The 27,966-nt window shown below is 43.5% G+C and overlaps 1 protein-coding gene across 2 annotated transcripts in view; it reads left to right on the forward strand.

The window, feature by feature from the left end:
• Positions 1-273: 273 nt before the first annotated feature.
• The window catches only part of Lcmt1 (leucine carboxyl methyltransferase 1), a 56,276-nt gene continuing 28,583 nt past the window's right edge, over positions 274-27,966 (forward strand). Inside the window, exons 1-5 of one of the 2 annotated variants that reach the window (XM_087571586.1) lie at positions 274-517; positions 18,538-18,629; positions 19,637-19,758; positions 25,000-25,076; positions 26,577-26,638. In XM_087571586.1, coding sequence (XP_087427712.1) covers positions 411-517; positions 18,538-18,629; positions 19,637-19,758; positions 25,000-25,076; positions 26,577-26,638 — 460 coding nt within the window. In that variant the 5' untranslated portion in view covers positions 274-410. The remainder of the gene's footprint in view (positions 518-18,537; positions 18,630-19,636; positions 19,759-24,999; positions 25,077-26,576; positions 26,639-27,966) is intronic. The other variant, NM_199405.3, reaches the window with a different exon arrangement.

Genomic DNA, 27,966 nt, shown 5'->3' on the forward strand with positions numbered 1-27,966 from the left:
TTCGGTCCCCAGCTCCGGGGGAAAAAAAAAAAAAAAAAAAAAAGTTTCTGAGCAGCAAGAAGGCAAAAAGAAAACACAGAGCAACTAAGACTACATTTCCCAGAAAGCATTGCGGCGTCACCAGCATGTCCGGGCTTTCAAGAAACTTCCGGGTTGTGCAGGCGGAGCCTAAAGAATCTTCCAATGGCCTGACTGGACGAGGAACTTAATCTAACAAACGTCATGTCCCGGGCGCCAATCAGCTGAAAGGTGGGTGGGCGGCGCGGGGGCGGCGTCACTGAACAGCGCCCGCCTATCGCGCCTTATCCTTGCTGCTTTAGTCTGTGCCTGTTTCTTGCCTCTTTTCCCACTGCTCTTTTCCCCGTTTCCATGTCCCTGGTGGGTGCCACACCCCAGAACATCCCACGCACATGGCCACCGGCTCGAGGGAGTCCTCGTTTTCTTCCTGCGCGTCGAGCTGTGACTTTGACGACGAGGGAGTGCGCGGCACCTGCGAAGATGCTTCTCTCTGCAAGAGGTGCCTGGGGCGCTGGGTTTGGGATGGGCGCTAGTGTACCGAGCCTAGGTGGCTAGAGGGCCACTGTCCGAGGCATACGCTAGGACACTGGGAAGGAGCTGCCACACTCATCTGGAGCGGCCCTGGCTTCACACCTGGAAGTGCACGGAGCAGGGAGGAGTTCATTTAAGTCGTAATTACCGAGTGTGTGTGTGAACTAGGGGTACCACGACGGGGAGTAAGGCGCTGAACAAGCTTGCTGGATCATGGCCTTCAGGAAAGGCACGATTTGTTGAAAATTACAACTACAGCTTTGCTGGGTTAGAAATGCAGCTTTGCTTGATAGGTTACATCCTGTTGAAATTGGTCATGATTCCTCACTGAGCACCTGAAACTCAAGTCTATGAGAGGTAGATTGCAGGTCCCGGCCCTGGCAATGTGTGTTTGTAGAATCAGTACTATACGTAGGCTACAGTACTTATGGAGTTGTTGTAGCAGTCATTTGGTCTTGTCAGAGATATCACAAGGCTTGTATGTCCTTCATTCCTGCAACAAAGTTATTGGAACATTTCATTGTGCTAGACCTTTGCTTTGAGCTAATCGGTAGGGTTCTGTTTCAGTGATCGCAAATACTTAAAGGAGCAAGACAGACATGATGTTGACATACTCAACTCACAGCCTAGTTGGGAGTAATAGTAAACTCATACTTTAGTGTTTGGATCTTGGAGATGCAGCAGTGTTTAGAGTTTGAAATTTATACAGGACTGTCTAAACTGGCAAGAAAAGCCTGAAACAAGGAAATAGGACGATGTTCAGAACAAGGGAAGAGTGTGGACTTTTGAAGGATTAGGACAATGCCCTAGAGATAGGCCTAGGCTGGGGGGCCAAAGAGGCATGATGGTGTAGGGAGTACAAATTTTGGGGTGAAGTGTTGCGCTTTTTGTAGGGTCTTAGAAACTAAGCATAGGGATTTAAACCATCAGTCCTGGAACCAGACTGCGCCCAGGCTGTATAAACTTGGCTAAGTTCCTAACTTTAAAACAAAAAAACGTGTGTGTATGTGTGTGTGTGTGTGTGTGTGTGTGTGTGTGTGTGTGTGTAGTATAGGTGCATGCGTGTGTGGGTGGATGTACCTGTGGATGCCAGAGGAGGATGTTGTGTGTCCTGCTCTATCATTCTGTCTTGTTCCCTTGAGATAGGATCTCTCACCTTTTCAGCCAAACTGGTTAGGTGGGAGCAAACGTCAGCAGTCTTCCTGCCCCTACCCCCATCTTGGGTTGCAGGTGTGTGAGCCATACCCTTCTTTTTTCTCGTGCTAGGGATCCAACTCAGGCCTTCATGCTTGTGCAAAAAGTGTTCTTACCTACCGAGCCACCTCCCCAGTCCCTAACTTTTTTTTTTTTTTTTGCCTTAGATTTCTTGTCTCTGAAGTAGGGATGGTGGGGCTAGGGAGAGAGATTAGTTGGCAAAGTGCTTGCTGTGCAAGCATTGTGGCCTGAGATCATATCTCCATCATTCATATAAGAAACTGCATGTGGCATGCCTGTAACCCCAGCCTGGGGTTGCAGAGAGCTGGAAACAAGGGGATCGATCCCTGGAGCTTACTGACCATCTGGCCTAGCTAAATTGACTCGTTCCGGGTTCAGTGAGAACCCTGGTCTCAAAAAATAAGGTGGAAAGTGATAGAGGAAGACACAACATGAATGTCAGGACTGAACTTGTGCATGCACAGCTGTGTACACCTGCACATGCAGGTGTGCACCTGTATATCACATAGTAAAAGTGTGTGTGAGAAAGAGACAGAGACAGACGGGGTGGGGGAGGGGATGGCCATCTAGTTTCTTAAGTGGTTTTGAAGATTCAGTGATACTGTCTGTATCAGTAGATCACTTAGAGTGGATGTTGTGACAGGGAGGTTGTGGTTTAAATTCAGAGCTTTTTGCACTGGATCGTTGTCTCTGAGAATCTGGTTTTGGGTTTTTCGTTTTGTTATTGTTAAGGTTTTGTTTTTGTTTGTTTTGTTTTTCGATATAGGGTTTCTCTGTGTAGCCCTGGCTGTTCTGGAACTTGCTTTGTAGACCAGGCTGGCCTACAATTCACAGAGATCTCTCTGCCTGTGCCTCCTGAGTGCTGGGATTAAAGGTGTGTGTGTGCCACCACCACCTGATATATGTATATTTGTGTGTCTCTGTGTGTGTGAGTGCACATTGTGTTGACAGGTCCTCTAGAGTTGGAGTTATGGGTAGTTGTGAACCAGCCAATGTATGTGCAGGGAATTGAACTTGGGGTTCAGTACTCAATCTTAACCATTAACCACTGAGCCATTTCTTCAGCCCCCATAAATTAATCGTTAAGCTATATTGAGGATTCGGTATCTCTTGGTTTCTATGATACTGTAATCAGCATCCTTGAACAAATTTTTTTCAAATCACATTTATCCCCTTTGTATATGTGTGTCAGCAGACAGCATAGGATGGGTCATTTCTCTCCTTTTACCCTGTTGGTCCTGGGTATTAAACTTAGATCATTACACTTGGTTGCAAATACCTTTTTCCTAAGCTGTCTTACCTGTGAGACCAACATCTTCACTGTATCACATAAAACTTTTCAATCTCATCAGAAGTTGTGATGTCACTAGATGCTTGCTTGTGGGGCATATGAACAAATTATTCTCCTGTGCCAAAGTCTTCTTCCCTTTCTTCTTTTAAAATGGGAATAATGGGCTGGAGAGATGGCTCAGTGGTTAAGAGCACTGACTGCTCTTCCAGAGGTCCTGAGTTCAAATCCCAGCAACCACATGGTGGCTTACAACCATCTGTAATGAGATCCGATGTCCTCTTCTGGTGTGTCTGAAGACAGCTACAGTGTGCTCATATAAAATGGGAATAATAAAGTTAAGCATACCTTTTGTATGTGAGGATTAAGTGTGATAATTGGTGCAAAGTTGTTACTAAGGATTCCTACAAAATGAAGTTGTCAATTTACTAGTAATAGTTTAGATTTCCTTCCCATCAGAGCATTATTTGGTTGAAGTTGCTGACCATGTAGTGGCCATGGGTCTGGCTGGTTCTTGACACCCTGAATTACCACATCAAATCTATAAGACAACATTTAAAAAAGTCAGTTGGCTCCCAGGGCACCCACAGTTCTGTCACTGTGTGTTGTTTGCCCCCTCCTTTGGTAGAGCCCTGGAACAGTGATGAGGTTGTCCGTGTTGGAGGTTGTGGTGAGGGTTGAGTGTGGAGTGTTTTCAGCAGTGGCTGTAGCAGATGCTTCAAACTGGTTATTATTGCCACTCTCACCCCTGAGGTCATCAAGCCATCAGAATCATGGCCTCTTTTGATATATCAGGTTTGTATTTACTTGGTTCCTGATGTGTCACTGTTGGGAGATGGTGCCTTTGAAAACCGTTGAGGCCTTTCAAAAGGTTTAAAATATTTCTTTGTTTTCTTTTCCTTTTTTGGTGTATATATGTATTAATATCTGTGTGTTGGTAAGTGGTGTGTGTGTGTGTGTGTGTGTGTGTGTGTGTGTGTGTGTGTGTGTGTACATGATCCTGGGCACACTCAATTAGCAGCTGAAAAAGGATGTGTCCTTTATTATGCCATGTTCTTTTGAGGCAAGATTTGCAGAACCTGGAGCTCTCATTTTTCAACTAGGTTTACAACCTGCATGTCTTATCAGTTCACCTACCCCACACTGGAATTACAGGTGTGTGCAAGACTAGGCTTGGCTTTGTGTGTGTGCTGAGATCACACTTGCATAGCAAATGCTTTTAATTATTGAGCCATCTCTACAACCCTGGATATTGTATTTCTTGGAGGAGGGAATTTTCATTCTTTGATACTTGGTTGATTGTTGTGAGAGAAGGCTGTGAAGAAAAGCTCTCTTGCTCCCCTCTTTTATATGTCTTCTCTCCCATCCACTTTTACACTCTGATATGACACAGTCAGGGCATCTTACCCAGTTGGTGCCTTGCTGTTTGAACTTCTAGTTAGCAGAATCATTTGCCAGATGAACCTCTTTGCTTTTTAAGGTAGTAAGCCCCGTTATTTTGTTATAGCAGCATGAATGAGACTCACAGACTCTCCTTGTCTTCTCATTCTGCTCATCATGCTGTGCCAGGCCACTCTGTTGGTTGTTTACCAGTGACCCAGGTCCACCATACCTGTACTGTGTCCTCTCAAAGGAATGCCCCATATTCAGTACCTCCCTCCAGTTCATCAGTCTCCTTGTAACCATCCCTTTCTTCCCTGTCAATGAACGTTGATGCTTCCCTGCAGATGTCCTTTTCTTGAAGTCTTGTTTCTCATCTGTAGTATCCCCAAGGATCAGGTGTTTGAGATGTGCATTTTTCCAGCTGTTTTTCCTCTTTCCATTTTTTTGAGGTTCATTATATCTAGCAGTATTCTTTGCCCAGTGGCTGTTGTTTACCCTTTCTGAGTTAATCAGTTCCTTGAAGACTTGTGTGTATGCTTCACCTCTTCTAGTCTTCCTTATTTCTTTCTTTCTAGGCATGCACCTTAGATAACCTTCCAAATCCCACAGCTGGCTTTTGGTAGACAACCTTTGTAGGAACTGATGCAGGGTCTGGAACACTTTAAAATTTTTGTATCATCCTTACACAAAGACTGGCTAACCTCTGTGGCATTGCAATTTTAGATTGTCTGCCAATCTAAAATTAATTAATGAGCACCCTCCTTAATTCTTGACATAGCCTCTGGGTGAGCTCTGCATCCTATAAGCACCCAGTTTGCCTATATACCCTCATTCCTTTGTGACCACCCTTTCCCACCATAGTACCCTGAGTCTCCGTCTAGGTGCATAACTATCTTCCTCCTTTGCAGTTGCTTTAATCGTTATTAGAACTCAGTCGACTTTCCTCAGGACTCAAGTCAGAGCGTAGAGTTCATAGTCCATCATTCAGCAATTGAGTTGGCAGTGCCCTATCTCTCTTGTCCTTTGGTCTTAGTAGACCTCTTTGGTGAATTAGGTGAGTAGCCAGAAGGAGACAATAGCAAGAAGGTGTGGTCCAGAAGGATAAGGTGGATCTCAGAGAAATGGCACAATTTCTAGTTTCTATGTCCTCCTGGAATATTTGTGGTAGAACACATAGTAGGGCAACTTAATACTCCTGTGAATTTGTGTCTGCCGGCCTGGTCTGTACCCCTAACTGCTTCTCTGGATATCTCATTCTTACTCTTAAAAAAAATTCTGTTTGTGTATATGTCTGTGCACATGCATGCATATACACATATACTGGTGCATATATGTGCATGTGGACATCAGAGTTTGATATCAAGTGTCTTCAGCAATTGTACTCCACCTTTTTTTTTTTTTTTTTTTTTAAGGAAGAGTTTCTCACTGAGTTCAAAACTCACAGATTGAGCTAGATTCTCTGGCCAGTGAGCTCCAGGGGTCTATTTACCTTAACCTTCTCTCAAAACTGGGGTTGCAGTTACATAGTTTCTGGCTTTTTACATGAATGTTGGGGAATCTAAACTCAGGTCATCTACTTTGCACGCAGAGGAATTGCTTTGTTTCCTAGGGATAATCCTACTGGGATTATAGGTACTCATGGTAGGCTTTTATATGTCCTGGGTCCTTGGGTTAAAATTCAGGTCCTCATGATTGTTCATCAGAGCACTTTACCTGCTAAGCCATTGCCTAGCTTGTTTGTTTTTAAAGATTTATTTATATGTAAGTACACTGTAGCTGTCTTCAGACACATCAGAAGAGGGCATCTGATCTCATTATAGATGGTTGTGAGCCACCATGTTGCTGGGATTTGAACTCAGGACCTCTGGAAGAGCAGTCAGTGCTCTTAACCACTGAGCCAGCTCTCCAGTCCCTGGTTAGTTTGTTTTTAACATAAGGTTTTATTGTGTAGCCTAGACAGGCCTTGAACTCCTGTCCTCATGTCTCTCATTCTGTGAGCATCTGGGACTACATTTCATACTTTATCTACTTCCAAACTTGACTTCTGTTTCTGTCCAGTAAACTGCTTGACAGAGGGCACAGAAGCCTTCAATTGGAGCCACATTCATGTTCCTCTAAGAGCCTTATCAATTTTTTCCTGTAGGATGTTTGTCTTTTGTCCTGTAGAACGCACTTACAGCTAAAGAAGATGAGTTTGACAGTTGTAGTCTCTCAGTAAGAGGAGTATAAAATACTTCTTAGAATGTGTGCTTCATCTCTTTGTTTGTAGGAGGGTCCAGGAAGCAGATGTGCTGTGGACCAAATGCTAATAGCCGAGGCCAGGCAGCTCTGTTGGGGAGGCACATTCCGGGTGTTAGAGTGTTTGTCTGGAGAAGGATTGGAAGGGTACTAGAAACCCAGCCACTTGTCAGCTGGGAGACAGGGTGCTTGGTATCTTTGTGGGTGACACAATGCCTGTGCTACTTAGTGTTTGTCAGTTTGACACAAGCTCAGGTCATCTGGGAAGAGAGAACTTCAAATGAGAAAATGTCTCTGTGAGATTGGCTTGCAGACAAGTCTGTGGAGCATTTTCTGGATTAAAGATTGATATGGGAGGACCCTGGCCACTGTGGGCAGGTGACAGTACCACCCTGGGGCAGGTGGTCCTGGGTTGTATAAGAAAGCAGGCTGAGCGAGCCATGGGGAGCAAGCCAGTAAGCAGCGTTCCTCCAGGGCTTCCTGCCCTGGGTACCTTTCATGATAGACTGTGAATAGGACATGTAAGTCAAATAAATCTCTCTACCTAAGTTGTTTTAGTCATGGTGTTTTATCACACAGATAGAAAGCAAACCAAGACAGTGATCTTGTTTTAAATCTGTTTAGAATTCATCAGGGCATATAATCTGCATCACTTGTCATTCTTGCACAATGCTTTATCCTAGTGTTCTGCAAGATTGTTTATGTCCAGCACGAAAACAGCATGGCCTCACTGTGGGTTCCAAGCTAACTGCTCTCAGATGAAGGCCTAGTTCATGCTAACTAGCCAGGACCTAGAGGCTCAGCTTGCTTTCCGTGCACAGTGGAAGAGTGAATTTTTACAACATGCACAGAGGCTGCCAAACATGACTAGAAACATTGACAGAGGCAGGGCAGTATGTTAGGGGAACTTGACAGAGGTGGGCACTGGGCAGCAGGAGAGAATTCTGCAGAGGGATGATGGCAAGACCCACAGAAGATGGTGTCGTCCTCAGGGATGTAAGTGGTGGGCTGACATGGTCTGGCAGTGCTCCTCTACTAGCTGTTCAGGAGATGGGTAGTAGCAAAGGGTGCTTTCTCTCTCTGCCCCAACCCTGTTCTTCTCCCCCCTCACTCAGTCTGTTAATATACATCCTTATTCTGCTCAGGGTCACTTTATCCTGTCACTTGAAAATCTTCTAGATCCTATTAGCCACAGGTACAAATCTACATACAATGTGATGTTTGACCCACTGTGCCTTTTTATGATCTGACCACTCACCATTAGATATCCACTCAGATATCTCAGAATGGCCTCAGATGCTTTACTGCTAACCTATCCTGCTAAAGATTACTCTGACATGTTCTTCTTCTCCTGCTCCTACTCCATTGGTCATAGGTCACAGGTAAAACAGAGATATGAGTCTTCCACTTATATGGTCTGTTACCTAGATCCATTGTTCTTCCTCTCAAAGTATTTCTGGAATCTACTTCCTTCCACCTCAGCTCCTGGTTTCTCAGTGCAAGACAAGGTTAGGTATGATCAGAGTTAAGGCACTCCTCTCTGCCTCCTGGGCTTCCTTAGTCATTCTTTCTTCTAATCCATAAGTCATAGTGAAGCCAGAAGTTGTAAAAGGCTGTCTGAATTGTGCCTCTCCATGGCTTAATGGCTTCCTGTTGACAATGGCCTTACCCAGTTTTGTAGTGTCCTGTTTGTTCTGATACAGGTCCCCAACATCACTTCACCCTACCCTACTTGATCCTTCCTCTTAGCTCTCCTTCCTCAGAGTCATCAAACATGCTGGTCCCTTTCGTCAGTTTAGAATTGTGCTTTCGGTCACGCAGAATTCTTTAGTGAGTGTCTGCTTCGTTTATGGAAGTGGTATTCTTGACTACAGATATAGACAGATCAAATGAAGCTCTTAGAAACTAGACAGGAAGCAAGCCAGATGTGATCTCAAGGGGGAAAGATCAGAGAAGGTCTAACTGAGAAATACATCTACAGCAAACACTTGCAGAAGTTGAGGGAGTGTGCCCTGGAGCCATCTGAGAAAACAGTATCCCAGGCAGAAAGTAGAGTGGAAATGTTCCCAAGCCTGCTGAACTTGTTTTATAGTGATTGAGAGGGAGAAGAGCCTGTATATAGTAGGTTCTTGGACTAGGAGAAGGCTTTGCCTTACTCTGAGCCTGACCTGGTGAAGGCCTTGCCATTACCATGGATCTGAGGCATTAAGGTGCATGGCATGGCTGTGCCTATATCAACAGACACATTTACTCAGTACTTGATCTGTTCCCCATACCCACAACCCCTCTGTTAATTGTCTAGCACCCAAGTGTTTTCCTTGTGGTCAGCAGCTCTTACATAATTCAAAAACTCAATTGTTTAATGTTTGTTGTATCTTCCAAGAGAATGATTCAACACAGAGTAGGAATGTATGTCGCAGACACAAAGTGAGCATTTGTCAAATGAGAACTGAATCCAAGTGGTGTTAAGGATTATATTTCCTGATACATGAAGTCCGGGTTTACTGGTGTGAGCGGTCAGTGCGTTACAGAAACCAGACCTGGACCAAGACTGACATTCCTTTGGGCTATTATAGAACGTAATGATTTCTCAACACGAGTGACACAGGAGCAGGCCATATGGTCACCTCAAGGCAAAGTTAGATTTGCTCTGAGGGCTTTGGCGCAGGCCTTTCTGGTGTATTGATTACATCTTCAGACCTGTGCACCAGAGAGCAAGGTGGAGATTTTGATCTAAAATATTTTCCAACCTGGTACTACTTTCCATTTCAAGAGAAAATACACTATTGTAGAAGTAGACCATTCTAGTGAAGATAAATAAGCTTCTAAACTTGCCTATAAATGAAGAAAATTACGCCATGTTCCTGCCTACCTACGCACCACTTTCTTTCCTTCCCTCCCCTTTCTCCTTCCTTCCTGTTTCCGATTTGTTTATTTCTCTGTCTCCCAGGTGGCTTCAAGTTTATTACCTTCCTGCTTCTCTGGGAACTCATGCACATCTCTCCAGGCCTTCTTTTGCACCTCGACTGACCTACTTCCTTTTTAAAAAAAAATTACATTTATTTGTTTGTTTGTTTGTATACATGCATTCATGCATTGTTACAGTTGAATACCTAGGATGATCTGTGGAATCAGTTCCCTTTCTGCTTGGGGATTGAACTCAAGATGTAAACACTTGTCAGTGAGCACCTTTAGCTGTTGAGCTATTTCATTGATTCCAAAGCGTAATTCTTTCTTTCCTTTTTTAAAAGAAAAAAGAAAAATATTTCTTCTTTAAGTTTTAAATTTTTTAATGACTTATTTATTTTTATTTTACATGCATTGGTGTTTTGTCTGCATGTGTATCTGTATGCGGATCCCCTTGACCTGGACCTGGAATTATAGACAGTTGTGAGCTGCCATGTGGGTACTAGGAATTGAAACCAGGTCCTCTTGAAGCCAGTGCTCTTAACCACTCAGCCATCTCTCCAGCTCCAAAAGTTTAATAGGACAGTGGTGAGCATTCCCTCCCTTAAAGTGGACACTTTGTCCCTGTGGCTTCACAGCCATCTGCCTCATTCTCTTCAGAGGCTGTGGAGACTCTACTGTACGTTTTCTTTTACCTATATTAAAGCTGTTCTAGTGTTGCTATTAAAGTCATATTATGTAGCTGGGAGATGGCTTGTTTGTAGGCTTTGTTTCTGTGTTTTGCAATAAGGTTACATTATAAAGTTATAAGGGTTCAGGCTGACTCTACCCCTCTGTACTTACGGTGCCGATGATGTAAGCACACTTTGAGCTATGAACTCAACCTTACATGTGCTGTAGTGCAGCAGTGCTGTGTACACCTCGTTTTGCAGCTGAAGTTGCTTTTGTTCATTTTGATGACTGAAATCATTGACTTCCATAGGAAGAACAACAATATCAACCAACCAGACCCCCAGAGCTCCCAGGGACTAAACCACCAACCAAAGAGTACATATGGAGGGACCGATGGCTCCAGCTGCATATGTAGCAGAGGATAGCATTGTCTGGCATCAAAGGGAGGGGAGGCCCTTGGTCCTGTGAAGGCTCAATGCCCCAGTGTAGGGGAATGCTAGGGCCGTGGGGTGGGAGTGGCCTGGGTGTGTGAGTGGGGGAGCACCCTTGTGGAGGCAAGGGAGGTGGGATGGGGGTTCTTGGAGAAGAAACTGGGAAGGAAGATAACGTTTGAAATGTAAATAAATAAAATAACCAATAAAAATTTTAAAAAAAGAAAAAGAAAAAAAAGTTACATAATTGTCTTTTATTCTTGGTCCCATCCCTTGTTTCTTAGGATGAGGGAAGTTTATAGAATTCTCCTAGTTCCTTTGATTGGCTGTGCTTTGGGAAAGAAAAGTGAAAGCAGACACTGACAGAAGATGTTTGCCTTGGGCCCCCTTTCATCTAGGGACAGTCTCCTCTGGGGGAAGCCTACTGAATAGACTTCTTTGTTTTTGTTGTTTGAAACAGGGTCTTTCCAGGTAGCCATATTGTCCTGGAGCTTTCTATATAGACCATGCTGACCTCAAACTCACAGAAATCCATCTGCTTCAGCCTCCCGAATGCTGGATTTAAGGCCCGGGCCACCATTAGAGAGATAAGAGCTATATCCCCAGCTCTAGATTTGGCTGGTTTTGTACATTCTTTAGTGAATCATATTGTACATACTCTTTATTTTTTTTTCTGCTTTGACATAGGGTTTCACCGTTTAGCCCTGGCTTTCTGGAACTTACTCTATAGATCAGGCTGACCTTGAACTTGAGAGTCCTGGGCTTAAAGGTTTGTTCCAGCATTTTTTTATATCCAGTATGTTGTCTGAGGTTTATTCATGTACATATCAACAAAGATATACAGACCCAGATAATAAAGTAGATTTTAATCAGTAAAGCTCCTGCAGTTCGTTCCAACTCAGCCCATTGTAAACTGAACTGAACTTCTTGTTCAATAGAAATGACAGGCTGCGTGTTTCAAGGAAGAATGAAAAAATGGAAGTGTCCTGGTGCTCAATGGGGTTAGGGTGTTGAAAACCCACAAACCCTTTGAAGGCAAGATTGGCTCATATAAAATCTCCTGGGTAATGCTAACTGGTGTTTGTGAAGTTAGGCTCTTGCCCTCCCCTAGCAGCTGGGAGGCAGACAGGGCCCTGTTCAGGCGTTGACTGGAACAAACAGTAACTTCTTTTAGCTGCCTCAGATAACGTAAGGTAGGTTACGGTTATCCTGCAGATGGGTGAGGTGTAGTCAGCAAGCAGGCTCAGGAGCTTGGCTGGATGTTTGGTCAGAAGCTGTCCAGTCCTGTATCTGTGGTCTGATTTGTTCATTTACCCGTTCTCGGTCCTGTACTGGCCATTGGAAATAGGCTTTGGTCAGCATCGCTTTTTTCTCTTTTATTTTTCTCGGGTTCTTTTTTGTAGTTGCCGAGTGGTAGCAATGCAATATTCTGAAAATATCTCTTACGTTCTAAGAGACTGAAACTTTTGCTAGACCTCACAGTCAGAGTTAATAATACACTTTGAGGTCACTTAAGACTGATAGCCTACTGTGTACTCAGACTGCTTGCCTAACCTGCCTTTAGGAGAACAATGTAACAATCAGCCTTACTTGCCGTAGATTCCCATGAAGTCAGCTGCAGTTTTCAGTTATGTACCCTTCCGTTCCTCCTACTCAGGTAGTGCACGTGAGTCATTAGCTGAGAGCAGCAGACACAGGTTGAAAGCAGTTCCCCAAGATCTGCAGAAAGGTTGAAAGCGCCATTTATGGTTGATAACAATGTTTGTTATCTGGTCAGGTGGGATCAGTTGGAGCCAGTGACTTAACTTCTTGTAACACTTTGTTAAAGATTTCTGTCAAGTATCCCATTCCTTCCTCATGTGATGCTTTCTGTGCTGTTTGTGGGGGACAGACACATAGACACAAATACACACACACACAAAGACACAGGTAACATGTAGAACACACAGATACAAGGTCAGATTTACAAGACAGCTTTCAGGGCACAGGACAGAAGACACAGGGAACACAAGTAGGGAATTCAAACCTGGACTCCATTAATTACTGCCAGGGGAAGTACTTTTATTTCTCTTCTTCATGCCACGCTATTGCATTATTGCTGACTCAGTTAATCATCGATTCAATACAGTGGTCAAACTCAGTCACAGGTGGGCTCATCTTCAACCAGCACACTGGTTTCCCTCCTGGTGTGTGTGTTTGAAAGTCCTTCCAGTGATGCACCAGAACTCCAGTCTCTCTAGACCTCTGTCACATGTGGCATTGCCAGAGTATGCAAAATGCCATCTTATTATGGTTTTTTTTTTCAATTTGCCAAGCTGTGACTGTTGTTTTTTTTTTTTTTTTTAAGATTTATTTATTATATATAAGTACACTGTAGCTGTCTTCAGATACACCAGATCTCTTTACAGATGGTTGTGAGCCACCATGTGGTTGCTGGGAATTGAACTCATGACCTCTGGAAGAGCAGTCGGGTGCTCTTAACCACTGAGCCACCTCTCCAGCCCGCTGTGACTGTTTATTAACTGACCGGATTATAAAAATACCACGGGCAGTACCTTAGTTCATCTGTCTAATATCCTCAATGGCACCTTTGTTACGCTCAACAAGTCTTCAATTAACGTGCTGAGGACTGTGGAACCGTACATTGCATGGGGGTACCCCAACCTGAAGTCAGTAAATGAGCTCATCTACAAGCAAGGCTATGGCAAAATCAATAAAAAGCGCATTGCAGGGGTTGGGGATTTAGCTCAGTGGTAGAGCGCTTGCCTAGTAGCGCAAGGCCCTGGGTTCGGTTCTCAGCTCCGAAAAAAAGAAAAAAAAATAAAAAGCGGATTGCCTTGACAGATAATTCCTTGATTTCTCGATCTCTCGGTAAAGTTGACATTATCTGCATAGAGGATCTAATTCATAAGATCTATACAGTTGGGAAACGCTTCAAGGAAGCAAATAACTTTCTATGGCCCTTCAAACTATCTTCCCCAGGAGGTGGAATAAAGAAAAAGACAACTCACTTTGTAGAAGGTAGAGATGCTGGCAACAGGGAAGGCCATATAAACAGATATTAGACGGATGAACTAAGGTACTGCCCGTGGAGCTGCAACACCTCGAGCACCTTTGGGCTTGCTCCATTGATTCCGTTGACAAAGGTCAATTTTGGTTCTGCGGGCGCATAGACATTCCCAGCTCTCCTTGCTGTCCTAGCCATGCGAATCTCAGTCCGGTACGTCTGTCTGCACTCCTTGTGATAGTGCTTTGCCTTCTCATCGATGAGCTTCCTCCTTGCCTTTCGCAGAGCTTCAGGGCAAACTTCTTCCTCAGGTACCTCACCTTCAACTCTGCGAAATTCCTTCGCTTTTTCTTAAGGGTTTCTGGCTCAGTGGGAACCTTTTTCTTCTTAAGGGTTCCTGGTGCGCCAGCAACCTTCTTTTATCTGGTACAGCCTCCATGGTTCCAGCTGGAAAAAGAGGACTCATTATGGTTTTAAATTACACTTCGCTGGTGACTAATGGCAATCAAAAGCGTTTTCATGCATTCCTTGCTGTTTCTACGTCCTCTTTATCTAGTGTGTTAAAATCTTTTGCCTGTCTTTATTTATACTGCCCATTTGTTGGTGGTCATTATATATTCTAGGTGAATCTTTTGTCAGGCAAACATGGTCTACATGCACAGGGAAATAAAATACTGAAATATCATTCGTGATAGGACAAAAGATAAACTATACATGATAGGAATAAATCTAATAAGAGATATAAAACTTCTCCACACAGAAACCTGCTTTGCTTAGCGAGATTAAAGATTTAAATGGAGATGTACTTTCTCACATTGGAGGTAGGGTATTCCTAAGATATCTGAGCCAAGTACCGGGCTGTGCAAACCTGTAATCACAGCATGTCTGAAGTGGAAGCAGGGAAATCAAGAGTTTAAAAGGCCATTTTTAGCTATATAGTGAGTTTAGGGCTAGCCCGGGACCCTGCCTCAGAAACAGAGTAAAACAAAAATAGATTTCTGTTCAGGTTGATATATAGAGTCATTGTGCTCTAGCCTAAATCCAGTCCATCTTTTCTTTTAATGAAGAAATAACAAGCTCATTCTAAAATACATATGGAAATATAAAGGATCTGGAAAAAAAGAACCAGTGTTTTGAAAAGATCAAAATTGGAAAACTTGCAGTGCTTGGTGTTTTACACTAACATTAGTTATAAAGCTTACTGTAGACGTGTAATGAACAGTGGCATAGAGGGAGATGAGTCCTTTGTACATCAGTTGGGCAGGCAGCAGAGAGAGATGACCACTGGTGCTTAGCTCACTTCTTTATTCAACTTAAAACTCCAGGCACAGAATTGTGCTGCCCGTGTATCAGTTAACCCAGTCTAGAAACTCCTTTACAGATGGGCCCAGAGATTTGCTTCAATGTTGATCTTATCAAATTGGCAATGGAGATAGACCATCATGGTGTCTTAGCATTTTATGAAGTATTGGCTCATGGTTTGCTAAGCTGGAGACATGGTACCAAGGGATCGTCTGGTTGAAGTCTTGCTGTTGCACCCTGCTGTGAATGTTGGTACCATTTCTCAGTGTTCAGTGACTGCTTTCAACAGTGCATGGACTCCTTTTCCATTGCTGTGACCAGATTGCCTAGTGTAGATAACTTAAGGGAGGAAAGATCTCTTTCCACTCCCAGTGTTAGGAGGGTACAGTCAGTCCATTATTTCTTTGCTCCAGAGGCTTGAGCAGGAACATCATGGTGGCAGGAGCGTGTGGTAGAGGCAAAATGTTCTGTCCATGGCAGACCAGGAAGCAGAGAGGAGAACACAGGTACTCACTTAGCTTTTCCTTTTCCTCCTTTAATTCCATCCTTGGTCTCCCAAGGTGTGTAGTTTCTTGCATGCTTCAATAAGTCAGGTGGGCAAGTGCACTCAGACCTCAGTAAATGGTAGTTAGGGGCAGCCTATGACCCGAAAGGGGCTGCTTCTGCTTCCCCTTCATAAAGGAAGAAGAAACACTCAGGCCATGGACAGTAAAAGTCAAACTGAAAAACGAGAAAGAGCAGCAATAAAATTATAGTTGGAGGCAGTCAGAGGCCTTGGAGATCACCAGCAGAATGCAGTTCACATCCAGGATGGAAGCTTGGTACTAAGAACAGTCTTTGCAGTCAACACACACACACACACACACACACACACACACACCACACACACACACACACACACACACAGAGAGAGAGAGAGAGAGAGAGAGAGAGAGAGAGAGAGAGAGAGAGAGAGCGAGCGCACAAAAGCGAGTGAGCACACAGTAGAACCAGCAAGCCGAGTTGGTGCTTAGCATCATGGGTAGTGTGGAGTCGACTGCTGCTAATAGCATTTCAAGCGATTGGTAAATAGTGGGGTATCTTTGGTACCTGTGGGTTAGTTCCTAACAAAGTTGGGACATCCTGCACATGGACTTGTCATGTTCCATGTTCTTATGGAAAACTCTGTGGCCGTTCTTGGCTGTTAGGATAAAGTGGGATTGTAGGCTCACCAAGTATGCACCGCCTGGAGGCAATGCTTGAGTGCCTGCTTCCTCATCCTCCAAATCCAAGCTCTACTCAGAAATAGTTTTGGTGCCAGTTTAAAGGAGAAATGGTGCTTTATTTAAGCTTCTCCTTTGCCTTTGATCATTGTTGTAAGGCTGAGTTTTTATGTTTATTAATTAGTTATATTTCTTTTATGAATTGCCCCCATATGCTTTTTCATCCATTTTTACCTCTAGGAATTTCTTCCTAATTTTTGAGAGTTCTTTATTTTGTGACAGTATAAGTGCTTTGTAATGGGCTTCTCCTGGTTGTTTCTTCTCCTCTTTTGTTTCTCCTGGTTGAGCCCTTGCTTTTTAGGTTTATCTGATAGTCAGGCTTCGTAGGTCTTTGCATTGTATTCCTTTGGAGTCAGATACCGTTTGTCCTTTGTGTGTCAGTGGTTTCTGTCAGTAAGGGTTGCCTTCACCTGTGCAGATAGACACAGTAGGCATTTGTTGGCATGGCTGGGCAGTTGCCCAACCCCCCTACACACACACACACACACACACACACACACACACACACACACACTCACTCACTCACACACCTAGGGCTAGGGAACATAGACCTGAATTGCTGTTTGAAACTGTGTTTTGATGCCTCTGATCCAAGTCAGATGAAAGAACCCTTAGAGAGTAGAGTGGCACTTTTAAAAAGCTCCCTCCCGGGGTTGGGGATTTAGCTCAGTGGTAGAGCACTTGCCTAGGAAGCGCAAGACCCTGGGTTCGGTCCCCAGCTCCGAAAAAATAAAAAAAATAAAAATAAATAAAAATAAAAATAAATAAAAAGCTCCCTCCCATCTTATGGGTTCTGGTCACTGCAGACCAGTTGGTACACCAGTTTACTTACTTAATCCCAGATGGCTGGCCCGTGAATCCCAGACTCTGATGCTTGTCTTCCTTCCTTCATGAAGTCTTCTTTTCCTTCCTCCTCTATGGTGTGTTGAAAACCCTTGAGCTGGCTGCTGTGTCTGGTCAATTGGTGAGGTCCTGAGTTTAGATTCCCAGGAGAACATTCCCTTCCCCTTCCCCATGCTAAGGATGGGAAAGAACTATGCTTCAGCTGAGATACACCTCTGCCACTAGATGGCACTACACGATTCCCATGAAAACTGTCAGAAACCCACAGCGAGGACTGGCAACACACATTTCAAGACTTCTTCATGCTTCTTATTTGTAATACACGGTGTTTTCTATTTTAAGCTCCTTTTTATATTTAAAAAATGAAGATTTCCATACTGTTCAAATTGAATTTGATAGTAACAAGTCACATATTGAAAATCACACTGTTAACTTTTTTATTTATCTATTTTGTGGTATTGGGACTGAATGTAGTGCCTTAGATAAGAATGGTTCCACTGAGATGTTTTGTTTTGTTTTATGTTTTGCTTTCTGATACAGGATTTCCCTACATAGCCCTGGCTCACTCTATAGGTAGATCAGGTTGGCCTTGAACTCTCAGAGGTCCAACTGCCTCTGCCTCCCAAATTTTATTCTGGCATTAAAAGTGTGTGCCCCTGGGACTGGGTCTACCTCTAACTGTGGTCAGATTATAAGTGTGCTGTTTGCTTTGGGCTATGGAGACACATGTAGCAAGGCCTGGCAAATCAGTGAGTATTTTACATGTTGCATTAACTACTTTAGCCCATGTGCTTCCTCGTGGTATCCACACATACGCAAACATCAGTGAGAGACAAGCTTGTACAGAAAATGGCACCTGCGATAGCAGGGCAGAGTCAACCTGGTTACTCAGTGTGGTAGCACACATTGTAAGCTCAGCTGGGGCAGGACGAATTCAGTCTCAAAAGCAAAAACAAATGAAAAAGTCTTATTGGTAGATACAAAGAAAAGATGTAGTGTCTGCTGCTTCTAGGAGCTTTAAACTGTAGCTTGGAGATGAACCCCATGCACCCACTAAATCTTGACTTGGTTATTAAAGGTTTGAGGTGTGGAGACTCGGGGTAGCAGTCAGGAAACTTTCTGTTACAGTTAATAAACTCTTGGTGTGAGTGGCCCTAGTGTTTATGTAGTGAACAGATGCTCACAGGTGTCCTGGAGAGGAAGTTAGCAATGTGAAGAGGAGGTGAGGAGTGATTGAAGTGGGAGGTGTGCGGGCAGTGTCATGTGAGTGGACATGTTAGATGGGCCTTGCTAAAGGGCTGTTAGGCAGTCCATGCGCATATATTGGCCTTTTGAAGCTGTTGGTTTTCCTCTGGATCCTTATCTGGTTCTTGGGAACACAACAGTGGTCCCTAAGACTGGAAAATCCATGCTTGCTACACACCTTTTCAACTTTTCCAGGTTTGCGGTGAGCATTGGCTACTGGCATGATCCATACATCGAACATCTTGTGAGGCAGTCTAAAGAGAGGAAGGCCCCTGAAATTAACAGAGGTAAGTGGCTGTCTGCCCTCCCCACCATCTCAACCCCAGGGGCCCTGAAGGTTTACAGATGCATTCTTAGAGAGCCTTCCAGGGTATGCTCTTTACAAAGAAGAGGGAAGGTCTTAGTTCCCAGCATCCTCACCAGTATGGCATGCTATAAATTTTTTAATCTCAATTCAATGATGAAAATGATGTTACTGAAATTTTGTAGTCTAATTCCCCATTTATAAGGACCTGTGATGGCTGCAGATGCGGCTCATTCCAAGAGTGCTTGCTTAGCACGGACAGGTGCAGGGGCTCAGTCTCTAGCACTGAAAATGTGGGGACACGCACATGCAGGCACACGACCTCTGTATAAGCCAAGTGTGGTGGGGCATGCCTCTATTTCCAGTACTCTGAAGGGTCAGGCAGGACAGTTGTGATTTTTAAATCCATCTAGGCTACACAATAAGATTCTATCTCAAAAATCTAAAACACCAAACAGAACAAAATATCATGCATCTTTTGCTGTGAACTGTCTGCCTGTGTGAAGGTAAACTTTTGTGCCTTTTTATAGTGATTGGTAGCAACTGTTAGGCTTTTAAGTAATTTCATCAAGGCAGAAACATGGCTTACTTTTTGCCCCAGTGAAAACTGACCATGTTATCTTTTTTTTTTTTTTTTTTTTTTTTTTGGAGCTGGGGACCGAACCCAGGGCCTTGCGCTTGCTAGGCAAGCGCTCTACCACTGAGCTAAATCCCTAACCCTTGACCATGTTATCTTAATTCATTTGTGGGTAATGTAGGGGGGATCTTGGCCCCTAAAAGTGGGTCAATGCAGAGAGATTTGAATACCAAGGATCCTGAGGTAAGGCCATGCTAGTTTACTTGGCAGGCTTCCCTGTAGTCTTGAGGCAGATCTCCTGAGTGTTTCTGAGCCAGGAACCCTTGCAGCACCTGATTCTCTGATGGCTTTGAGGGATAATGTGTGCTGTCCCTGAGTGACTGACAGCTTGATTCTCTGAAACTCTCTTCAAGGATATTTTGCTCGTGTTCATGGTGTCAGTCAGCTTATTAAAGCTTTTCTCCGGAAGACAGAATGCCGTTGTCAAATTCTCAACCTTGGGGCTGGGATGGATACCACCTTCTGGAAATTAAAGGTAATTAAAGGTTCTCCTACTACAGTTTCTCCAGCTTAATTTTTTGATGAGGATTACCTAATTTAAAATGTTTAAAATATATTTAACGAGGGGGCTGTCTCCGCTGGTAAAGCACAGAAACCTGAGTTCTGCCTCGAGGGTCCATAGAAAAAAACTGGGCATAGTAGTTTGCTCTTGCAATCCCAGCACTAGTGAGCTGGGGTCAGAGATAGGGTGATCCCTGGAAGTTCTTGGGCCAGTTAGCCTGTACTACTTGTGGGATTTCCAAGCCAATGAGATAACCTGTTTCAAAAAAGTAGAACGTACCTGAAAGGAATGACCCTTGAGGAAGTCCTTTGACTCCACATGTGTGTGCATACTAACAGGGATCATGCACACACACACACACACACACACACACACACACACACACACACACGTACATATATACACATGCATATAAATAAAAAAAGAAATTCAGTGGCAGACTCTCTCATCCAGGTCCACCTGCCTAGATGCCACAGTAACCTCTGCAGTAACGTTCAACCCTCTGTGTTGTCCAGGAAGTTAGATTGTTTTTTCAAATTACATTGTACTTATACTAAAAGTTCACATGTGTTCTTCTATATGTGTTGATATACATTGGGAGGGAAAGAATTTCTACTAGAATCACTGAGAACAAATGTATGAATTATAAATTTTGATCGTAACTAAGATCAGTTGACCACAAGGTTACCATTGTTCAGGGTAAGATTCAGAGATTTGAGATATGAACAGGATGTGACATAAAGCCTGTAGTAGTTGTTCTGATCGGCTCTCTGGCCACCCTGTTAGGAGTAGAGAGGCAGGTCTGGTCATGGTCACAAGGGGAAATGTGATTCTGCTGGTGTTCTGCTTGGTGTTTACTGTTATATATCCTCTATGTTACATGTTCTTTTTGTAGTTTGTGCAGATTTCTTGACTTCACTGTGAGGTCAGTCATGTGCAGTAATGGGCATGTCCGTTTCCCCAGATGGTTTGTAAGTGTAGAATAAGATAGATGAGAATGTATGTACACAGTCTGACCTGCTTGGATCTTTGGATCCAACAACCAGTGGCTTTAGAGTTTGACACACATGCAGTGAACCCAAGCCCTCGTTTACTCACAGTGTAGAAGGAGTGCCTTTTGAGAGACATCTTTTCAGGAGGACTGTTTTGCCTTTGTGGCAGTGCCTCAGGGTTGGTATAAAGGATTTGAGTGAATGTTCTGTGGAAGGGATATGCTGTTGAGACAGCCTTCCACTGGGCCAAGATCCCTTTATCACATGGGTTGCTTTCTTTCCCTTCATGTAGATAACTTGATAACTATTAAATCTGGGATTTTTATTTATGAACAAAGTTTACCTCTTCTAAGAAAAAAAATTTCCCATCATGTTGTAAGAAAACAGCAGAAAGTTTGGAAGTCTTTTGTGGAAATTTCATATTTTTACTGATAATCATGATTTTGTAATCATGACAATTAATCATTGTTGTTCAGGATATTGTAAATATTTTCTGTGTTTTTAATTTTTTTTTTTTGCATCTGGGTGTTTTGCTTTAATGTCTGTTTGTGTACATGTTTGTGTATGCCTGGTGTCCACAGAAGCCAGAAGAGGGTGTCAGATCCTCTAGAACTGGAGTTACAGATGGTTGTGAGCTGTCCTGTGGGTCCTGGGAGTTAAATCCATGGTCCTCTGGAAGATCAGCCAGTGCTCTTAACTTCTGAGCTGTCTCTCCAGCTCCCTGTTTGCTCCTTCAGAGAAGGAGTTGCCAACTATAAGCTATAGGCTAAATCTGGCCCCCCACCTGTTTTTGTAAAGAAAGCTTTATTGGAACACAGTCACTTCCATTTGTTATATTTTGTCCATCTTTAGCAACTGTGTGACTAGGATGACAACAGAGTTAACGAGTTATAACACAGACCATACAGACTGCAAAGGTTAAACTGTTTTCTGGTTCTTCATTAAAAATAAAACAAAACAAAACTATGACTCTGTACTTTAGAGATGTATGCCTTTCCATAAGTGAATAGGGAGATCTTTCATGCTCTTACTATGTCCTGCTCCTTCTGTGTGATCTCAGGGATGCAAGACCCTTTGTATAGCTGGGGTTTCCTAGAGACAGGAAAGCTGGGACAGTCACAGAAAGAATAAGGGTTGAAAGGTGAAGCCCTTTGAAGTACCTCAGCTTCTTGATGTCTCTTGAGTCCTGTAGCAGGAAGCAGTGTTGACCTTGGCAGTCTGTGAAATGGTCAGCCATGGTGGCTTCCCTCTGATTCCAGGCTGCCCCTGTACAAGCCTGACAAGCTCGGGAGGTGGGGTTGTGGCTTGTGTAGCAGCTCATTTGCTGGGAGCTCTTTAGGTTTGTGGTGCTGATGGCCCAGAGAACCAGAACATCAGTGAGTGAAGCATGACATGCCAGTTATTTTCCCCTCTACTAGGAAGGAAGCTAGGCGACTCAGGAGAGGAAGTGCCCTTGAAAGAAGACACTGTCCTATGGGAGAGGACAGACAGTGTTGACCATGTGTGTTTGCTCCCATTGTTGTCTGTTGAGTAAAGTGTTCTTGTTTTGTTTTCACGGCACTAAGGATGGAACCCAGGGCTTGCATGTTAGGCAAGTAAGTGTTCGACCACTGAGCTGCACCTCTGACTCCAGGTATAGTTCTTACATCCCAAGCAGGTTTTATACCGGGTATAGTCTTGATAGGATTTCTTATTGAAGTGCTTCCATGTCCCCTAACATACATTCTTCATCCTTCAGGTGTCTTTGTGCTGCTTCTATACAGCTCAGCTTTGCAGAGCACAAACCATTAAGTGTGGAAAGCTAAGGTTTCTGAGCCGAGGGTGTCAGGATACTGGCCTTTCTCCCTCCCTTGTAAAACAAGCCCAGGCTGTGCCTTAGAATCTGAAAGAGGAGCTGTCTCCATGTTGGTAGACTTAAGGGATTACTTTCTGTGAGCATGCAGTTGTGGTGGCTCTGTCCCCACCAGGTTGTCTTTACTGTGTTTGGTCCCTCAGACTCGTTTACACCTTCATACCTGATCTTTATATCTTATAACTACTGTCCCCATGATTGGCTCTCAGGTTTGCAGTTGCTCAAGGCAGGAAGAAGGGATTCCCTGTCCTGGATTCTCCTTTCCCTTACTGCATCTGGCACCCGATTCAGGATATCTGGTCTCTTGCACTTCCTTTAAAGTATGCAGACAGCTCTGTGTTTCTGGGACATAAGTGTAGATGGCAGGGGATGGCATGGGCCCTAAGGAGAAAGGCTGTTTAGGCTTGCTTCCATTGAATCTTAGCATGAAGAGCTGTGGAGGTAGTGTAGTGTGGAGCACAAAGTCCGGGAAGTTGTGTTGTTATAGTCAGTGTGAGAGGGGAGATTGGAAGAGGAATGGACAGATGTGAGAACAGTAGGACTGAGTGAGTGAATGATTGGAGCACCATTTGGATGGAGAAAGGCTAGGACAAAAAGTAGTAGATGGGTGGGTGGGGTCTAGCCACCCACCATGCTAGGAAACACAGAAGAAAGGAGTGGAGCTGTGTGGATGTACACACATATCTTATGTTTCTCTGTGCATTTTCACATTTGTTACTGTGTTTCATAGTGAGAAATTAATGTTGGGTCCTACATCTTTCTACTGTGTTTATAAATGATAAAGGCACAGACAAAGAATTTACTATAGCCAGGCCCTTCTTGGAGTGCCCTTCATGGATTAACTCATTTCAACCACATGAGAGCTAGCAGTATTTTCACTTAAAAAAATTTTTGAATATATTTGTATGGGTGCTTTGCCTACATGTGTGTCTGTGCACTGTGTATATACCTGGATAAGAAGATCGTGTCTGATTTCCTGGAACTAGGGTTATAGGTGTTTGTGAACTACTCTGTGTGTGTGTGTGTGTGTGTGTGTGTGTGTGTGTGTGTGTGTGTGTGTGTGTGTATGCACGTGCGCATATTCTGACCTGGGTCCTCTGGAAGAACAATCAGGGCTTTTAATGACTTAGCCATCTCTCCAGTTCTCCTTTTTTTAAGAGATGACCTCTTGACCCATTCAGACAAATGCTTGAGCTAGGACTCAAGCTCTACACTTCACCAGACTCTCTTGTAACAGCAAGAAAATGATCCTAACTCCGTGCACTGTATGTGCTGTGTTTTGACAACTCAAACTCCTCCCCCACTATTCCACTTCACGACTTAATAGACCTTACCTGGACAAATACAAAACCTCGAGTTTTTCCCATATCTATTTTTTTTTCTTTTTTTTTTTTTCGGAGCTGGGGACTGAACCCAGGGCCTTGTGCTTGCTAGGCAAGCGCTCTACCACTGAGCTAAATTCCCAACCCCCATTTCTATTTTTTTAATGCATGTGTTTTGTGTGTGTGTGTGTGTGTGTGTGTGTGTGTGTGTGTGTGTGTGTATCAGGGTGGTGGTGGTGCATATATGTGCGCATGCGCGCACGCACACACACACACACACACACGTATACAAACATTATGGAGGCCAAAGTGTCATCCTTAGGAACATTATCCACTACCTTTCAGTTGGGGTTTCTCATTGGCTTAGAGCTCAACAAATAGACTAGACTAACTGGCCAAAGTGTCCCAGTGGTCTTCTCTCTGTCTCCATGGCCGTAGGATTACAAACTCACACACCATACTTTGCATTTTTTTTCTTTTTTTCGGAGCTGGGCACCGAACCCAGGGCCTTGCGCTTGCTAAGCAAGCACTCTACCACTGAGCTAGATCCCCAACCTCCATACTTTGCATTTTTATGTGGGTTTTAGGATTAAACTCAGGGTCTCACACTCATAAGACAAGAACTTCACTAACTGAGCTGTTTCCTAGTTTCTGTATTCATTCTTGCTCCTCTCAGATACATTCTTGAGATCATAGGAATTTAAAAAATGCCTTTGGGGGCCGAAGAGATGGCTTATCAATTAAGAGCACTTGTTCTTGCAGAGGACACAAGTTCAAGTCTCAGCACCTACATGACAGTTTACAACCATCTTTAATTCCACAGGATTTAATGACCTTTGAGGGCAGTAGGTACAGACATGTTGTGCAGACATGCACATAGGATCAGCAAACATTTGTACACACAAATAGAAATAAATAAAAATGTTTCTGACCATGTGAGTCTCCTGACCTAAAGTCCCTAAGTACATCTTTTGCATTTAGCTAAATGCTTGGTGCTTGCTGCATTTAGTGACTGGGCTAAGGAGTGATTCTGTATGGTTTTCTCCAGGATGAAGGTCTTCTCCCAAATAAATATTTTGAAGTTGACTTTCCAATGATAGTCACAAGAAAACTGCACACCATCAAGTAAGTGTGGCTTTGTTGGGGGGAAAGGATGCCAGTTAGAGACTCAGCTCTTGGTGTATCTAGTTGAATGTGAGAGACCTCAGAAGAGAGTGTTGCCTTTCAGTTTCCTTTCTTGCTCTGGGACCATGAGTCCAGCATGAGTGCAGTCTTTAACAGCCTTCTGCACGACCCTCCTTACTCATTAATCCAACTTCTCTGAACAGGAAAAATCGACCTATGCTGAACACAGTTGAATACTCTGAAAATTCTTTGTGATTACTGCCTTATCATGGGGCCCTGGATTAACATAGTAATTTCGTTTTGCTTTGAGTATCTGTGAGGGCTCTTCTGAGGGCTGGCAGAGCTGTGGATGATGCACTTTTCTCAGCCTCTTGCTGTCTCATGTTTTTTTGGGTGGCCCAGTCTTCATAGTAGACTTGAGAGCTGAGTTCGGAGCCCTCTTCTGGAGATAAGAATCTTCTGCCCAGACAAGTTGACTTGCTCAGGGTCACCCGGTTAGAGCTAAGATCTAAACCATGACTTTGAAAGCCTTGTATCAGGACTTTTTGTTGTTGTTTTGTTTTTAACACTTCTGCCCCACTATAAATAGATATTTAAATAGAAGCCTAGCTATTATGTTTTAAAGTTCCGTAGACATTAAAACTTTCAGTTTATTCTTTAGAGCTACTGCATTCCTATACATTGGGAATATTTTTCCACCTTTTCTGTGGTCTACTATGAGTTTTCCAGTTTTTCTAAACATTAAATACATTTATATTAAGTAGGCTCTTCAGATGACGAACAGGGACTCAGAACTCGGTACTTCTGCTGAGCTCATAAGCACCCTGGCTGAAGTAGGAAAGGTGCCCTGGGTGAAGCTGAAGCAGCTCACAATGGTTTCCTGGAAAGAAAAACAGGTTTTACCTGTGCATAGCCATGCGGGTCTCTAGTTTCTGATTGTTTTCATTTGCTGGGTTGACTTTAAAAGTCAGTTCTTTGTACCTGTATGTCAAAGAACAGCAAGGATCATAAGATAGAGTTTTGTTTGAGAGCAAGCAAGAAATTGGAAGTAGCTGGAAAATCCTAGAACACTCAGAAAACTTGTGTTAGCATTTTAGTTATTTTCAAATTGAATTACTTCAGGGTCGGTGGGTGGTTTGAATGCCAAATGCAGAGCTGCCCTAACCTAAAGCCTGTGTAGATAGAACTGCTGCTGTGTACAAGGGACCAAATGTAGGTAGAGTGAAAGATCTCTGAAGTAACCCTTGTTCTGTAGTATATTAGCATTACACCAAACTTCCCTCATCCAGAAATCTGAAATAAAGATGCTCAGAATGAGAAACATTTTCAGCATCATGTCCAGTTAGGGAAGTGTAACGGTTAAAGTCTATGCAGTTCTTACGGGTCTCACAGACATCCTGAATCTGTTTGCTCAGTTCGTGACAGATGGCTGCATTTTGGTAGTAAATTCACTCCTGTGTTTATTGATTCCCTTTTCTCCTCTTTTCTATCCTTCCACAGAAACAAGCCACTTCTATTCAGACCCATCATGGAGTTACACCCAGAGGATACTCTTCAAATAGGCAAGTGGCCTATGAGTGGTGTGGTCAGGATCGTAGCATGCTTAGTTGTTTGGGGCAGGGTCCCCTTCTCAATATGATAGTCTCAATGCAATGCAGTCCATTTATTTATACTAATGTGCTCAGCTCCAGTTGTCACCTAGGATCTTCTACATGCTTGTCAAGCCCTTTACCACTTAGCCATATCCCCAGACCCCCGTGTAAATATAACTGTTTCTGACACATTCTCTCAGTGCTGAGCCTTATAGATTGTGGGTATTTTGTTTGTTTGTCTGTCTGTAGATTTCTACCAACATTTTCCATTGTTCAGTTGTGGTTGACAGAAGGTCAGAGGGTTTAATAGTCATACAGGTAAGAGAACATATTCAGAGAGTGGCCTTCTCTGTTAATCAGGCACCCCTTGTCCTCCTTTTGTGCACATCTGCAGTGCTGTAGCGGAGTTCCCTGTGACTAGAGTGTACTGAGGTTTCCACAGAAGTGTGTATGGCTGCCAGCCTTTGTGTCCCATGCAGACCAGCTGGACCTGTTGTGGCTGTTCACTTTTCTGTTTATCTAAGTACTTGGTTAATTGGTGTCACGTTAGGATGGCATGGCCACCTTGCACTTTGCATCACTTTGATCAACAATGGGGAGATGTATGACGCAGAACCACTTCCGTTGCACACACTCCCCCGTAGCGTTACCCTGCTCAGCTGCGTTCAGTTTTCATCTTTCCTGTTGGATAAGGAGCCCCATGGTCCCAGGGATTTATTGTTGGCTGGTTTGGTTTTAATTCAAGACCCTGCTGGGTAGCCATGGCTAACCTAGAACATAGGTTTCTTCTGCCTATGCCTCCTCAGTGCTAGAGTCACAGACAGTGCTGTCATTCCCAGCTCATACCATGTTTTGGTTATCCTTGTGTTCTGAGAATTGACTCAGTGCTCTGTACACAGTGCCAACAAATTATTAGATGGGTGGGCAGATGGGTAAATTAATCTTGCTTATGGTCAAGAAATCCACCTGAGACAGAGTCTCCTTTACCTTAAAACAAAATAGAAACAAAAAACAAGACTCAAGTTTTCTGGGAAAATTTCTTATCTAAAAAGATCATTTTGTAATCTTTAAAAATAATAAATTACTTTTTCATTGAAGGAATGATGGGTTGCATTGGTTGGGTTCAACTCAGATCAGTATGCCTTTTGAAATGCTTGCTTGAAAAATACAAGTACTATTGAGTCACTCTTTGCGCCCGCGTATGTGTTATTTATAGACCTTCACTTTGCTCATACCTTTTCCCGAACTGTTGAAGGCAGATGCTTTAGAAGGCAGATGAACACAGCCTTTATCAGTTA

Source organism: Rattus norvegicus, chromosome 1 (genome assembly GCF_021556685.1).
Source record: "Rattus norvegicus strain SHRSP/BbbUtx chromosome 1, alternate assembly SHRSP_T2T, whole genome shotgun sequence".
NCBI classification, from domain to species: domain Eukaryota; kingdom Metazoa; phylum Chordata; class Mammalia; order Rodentia; family Muridae; genus Rattus; species Rattus norvegicus.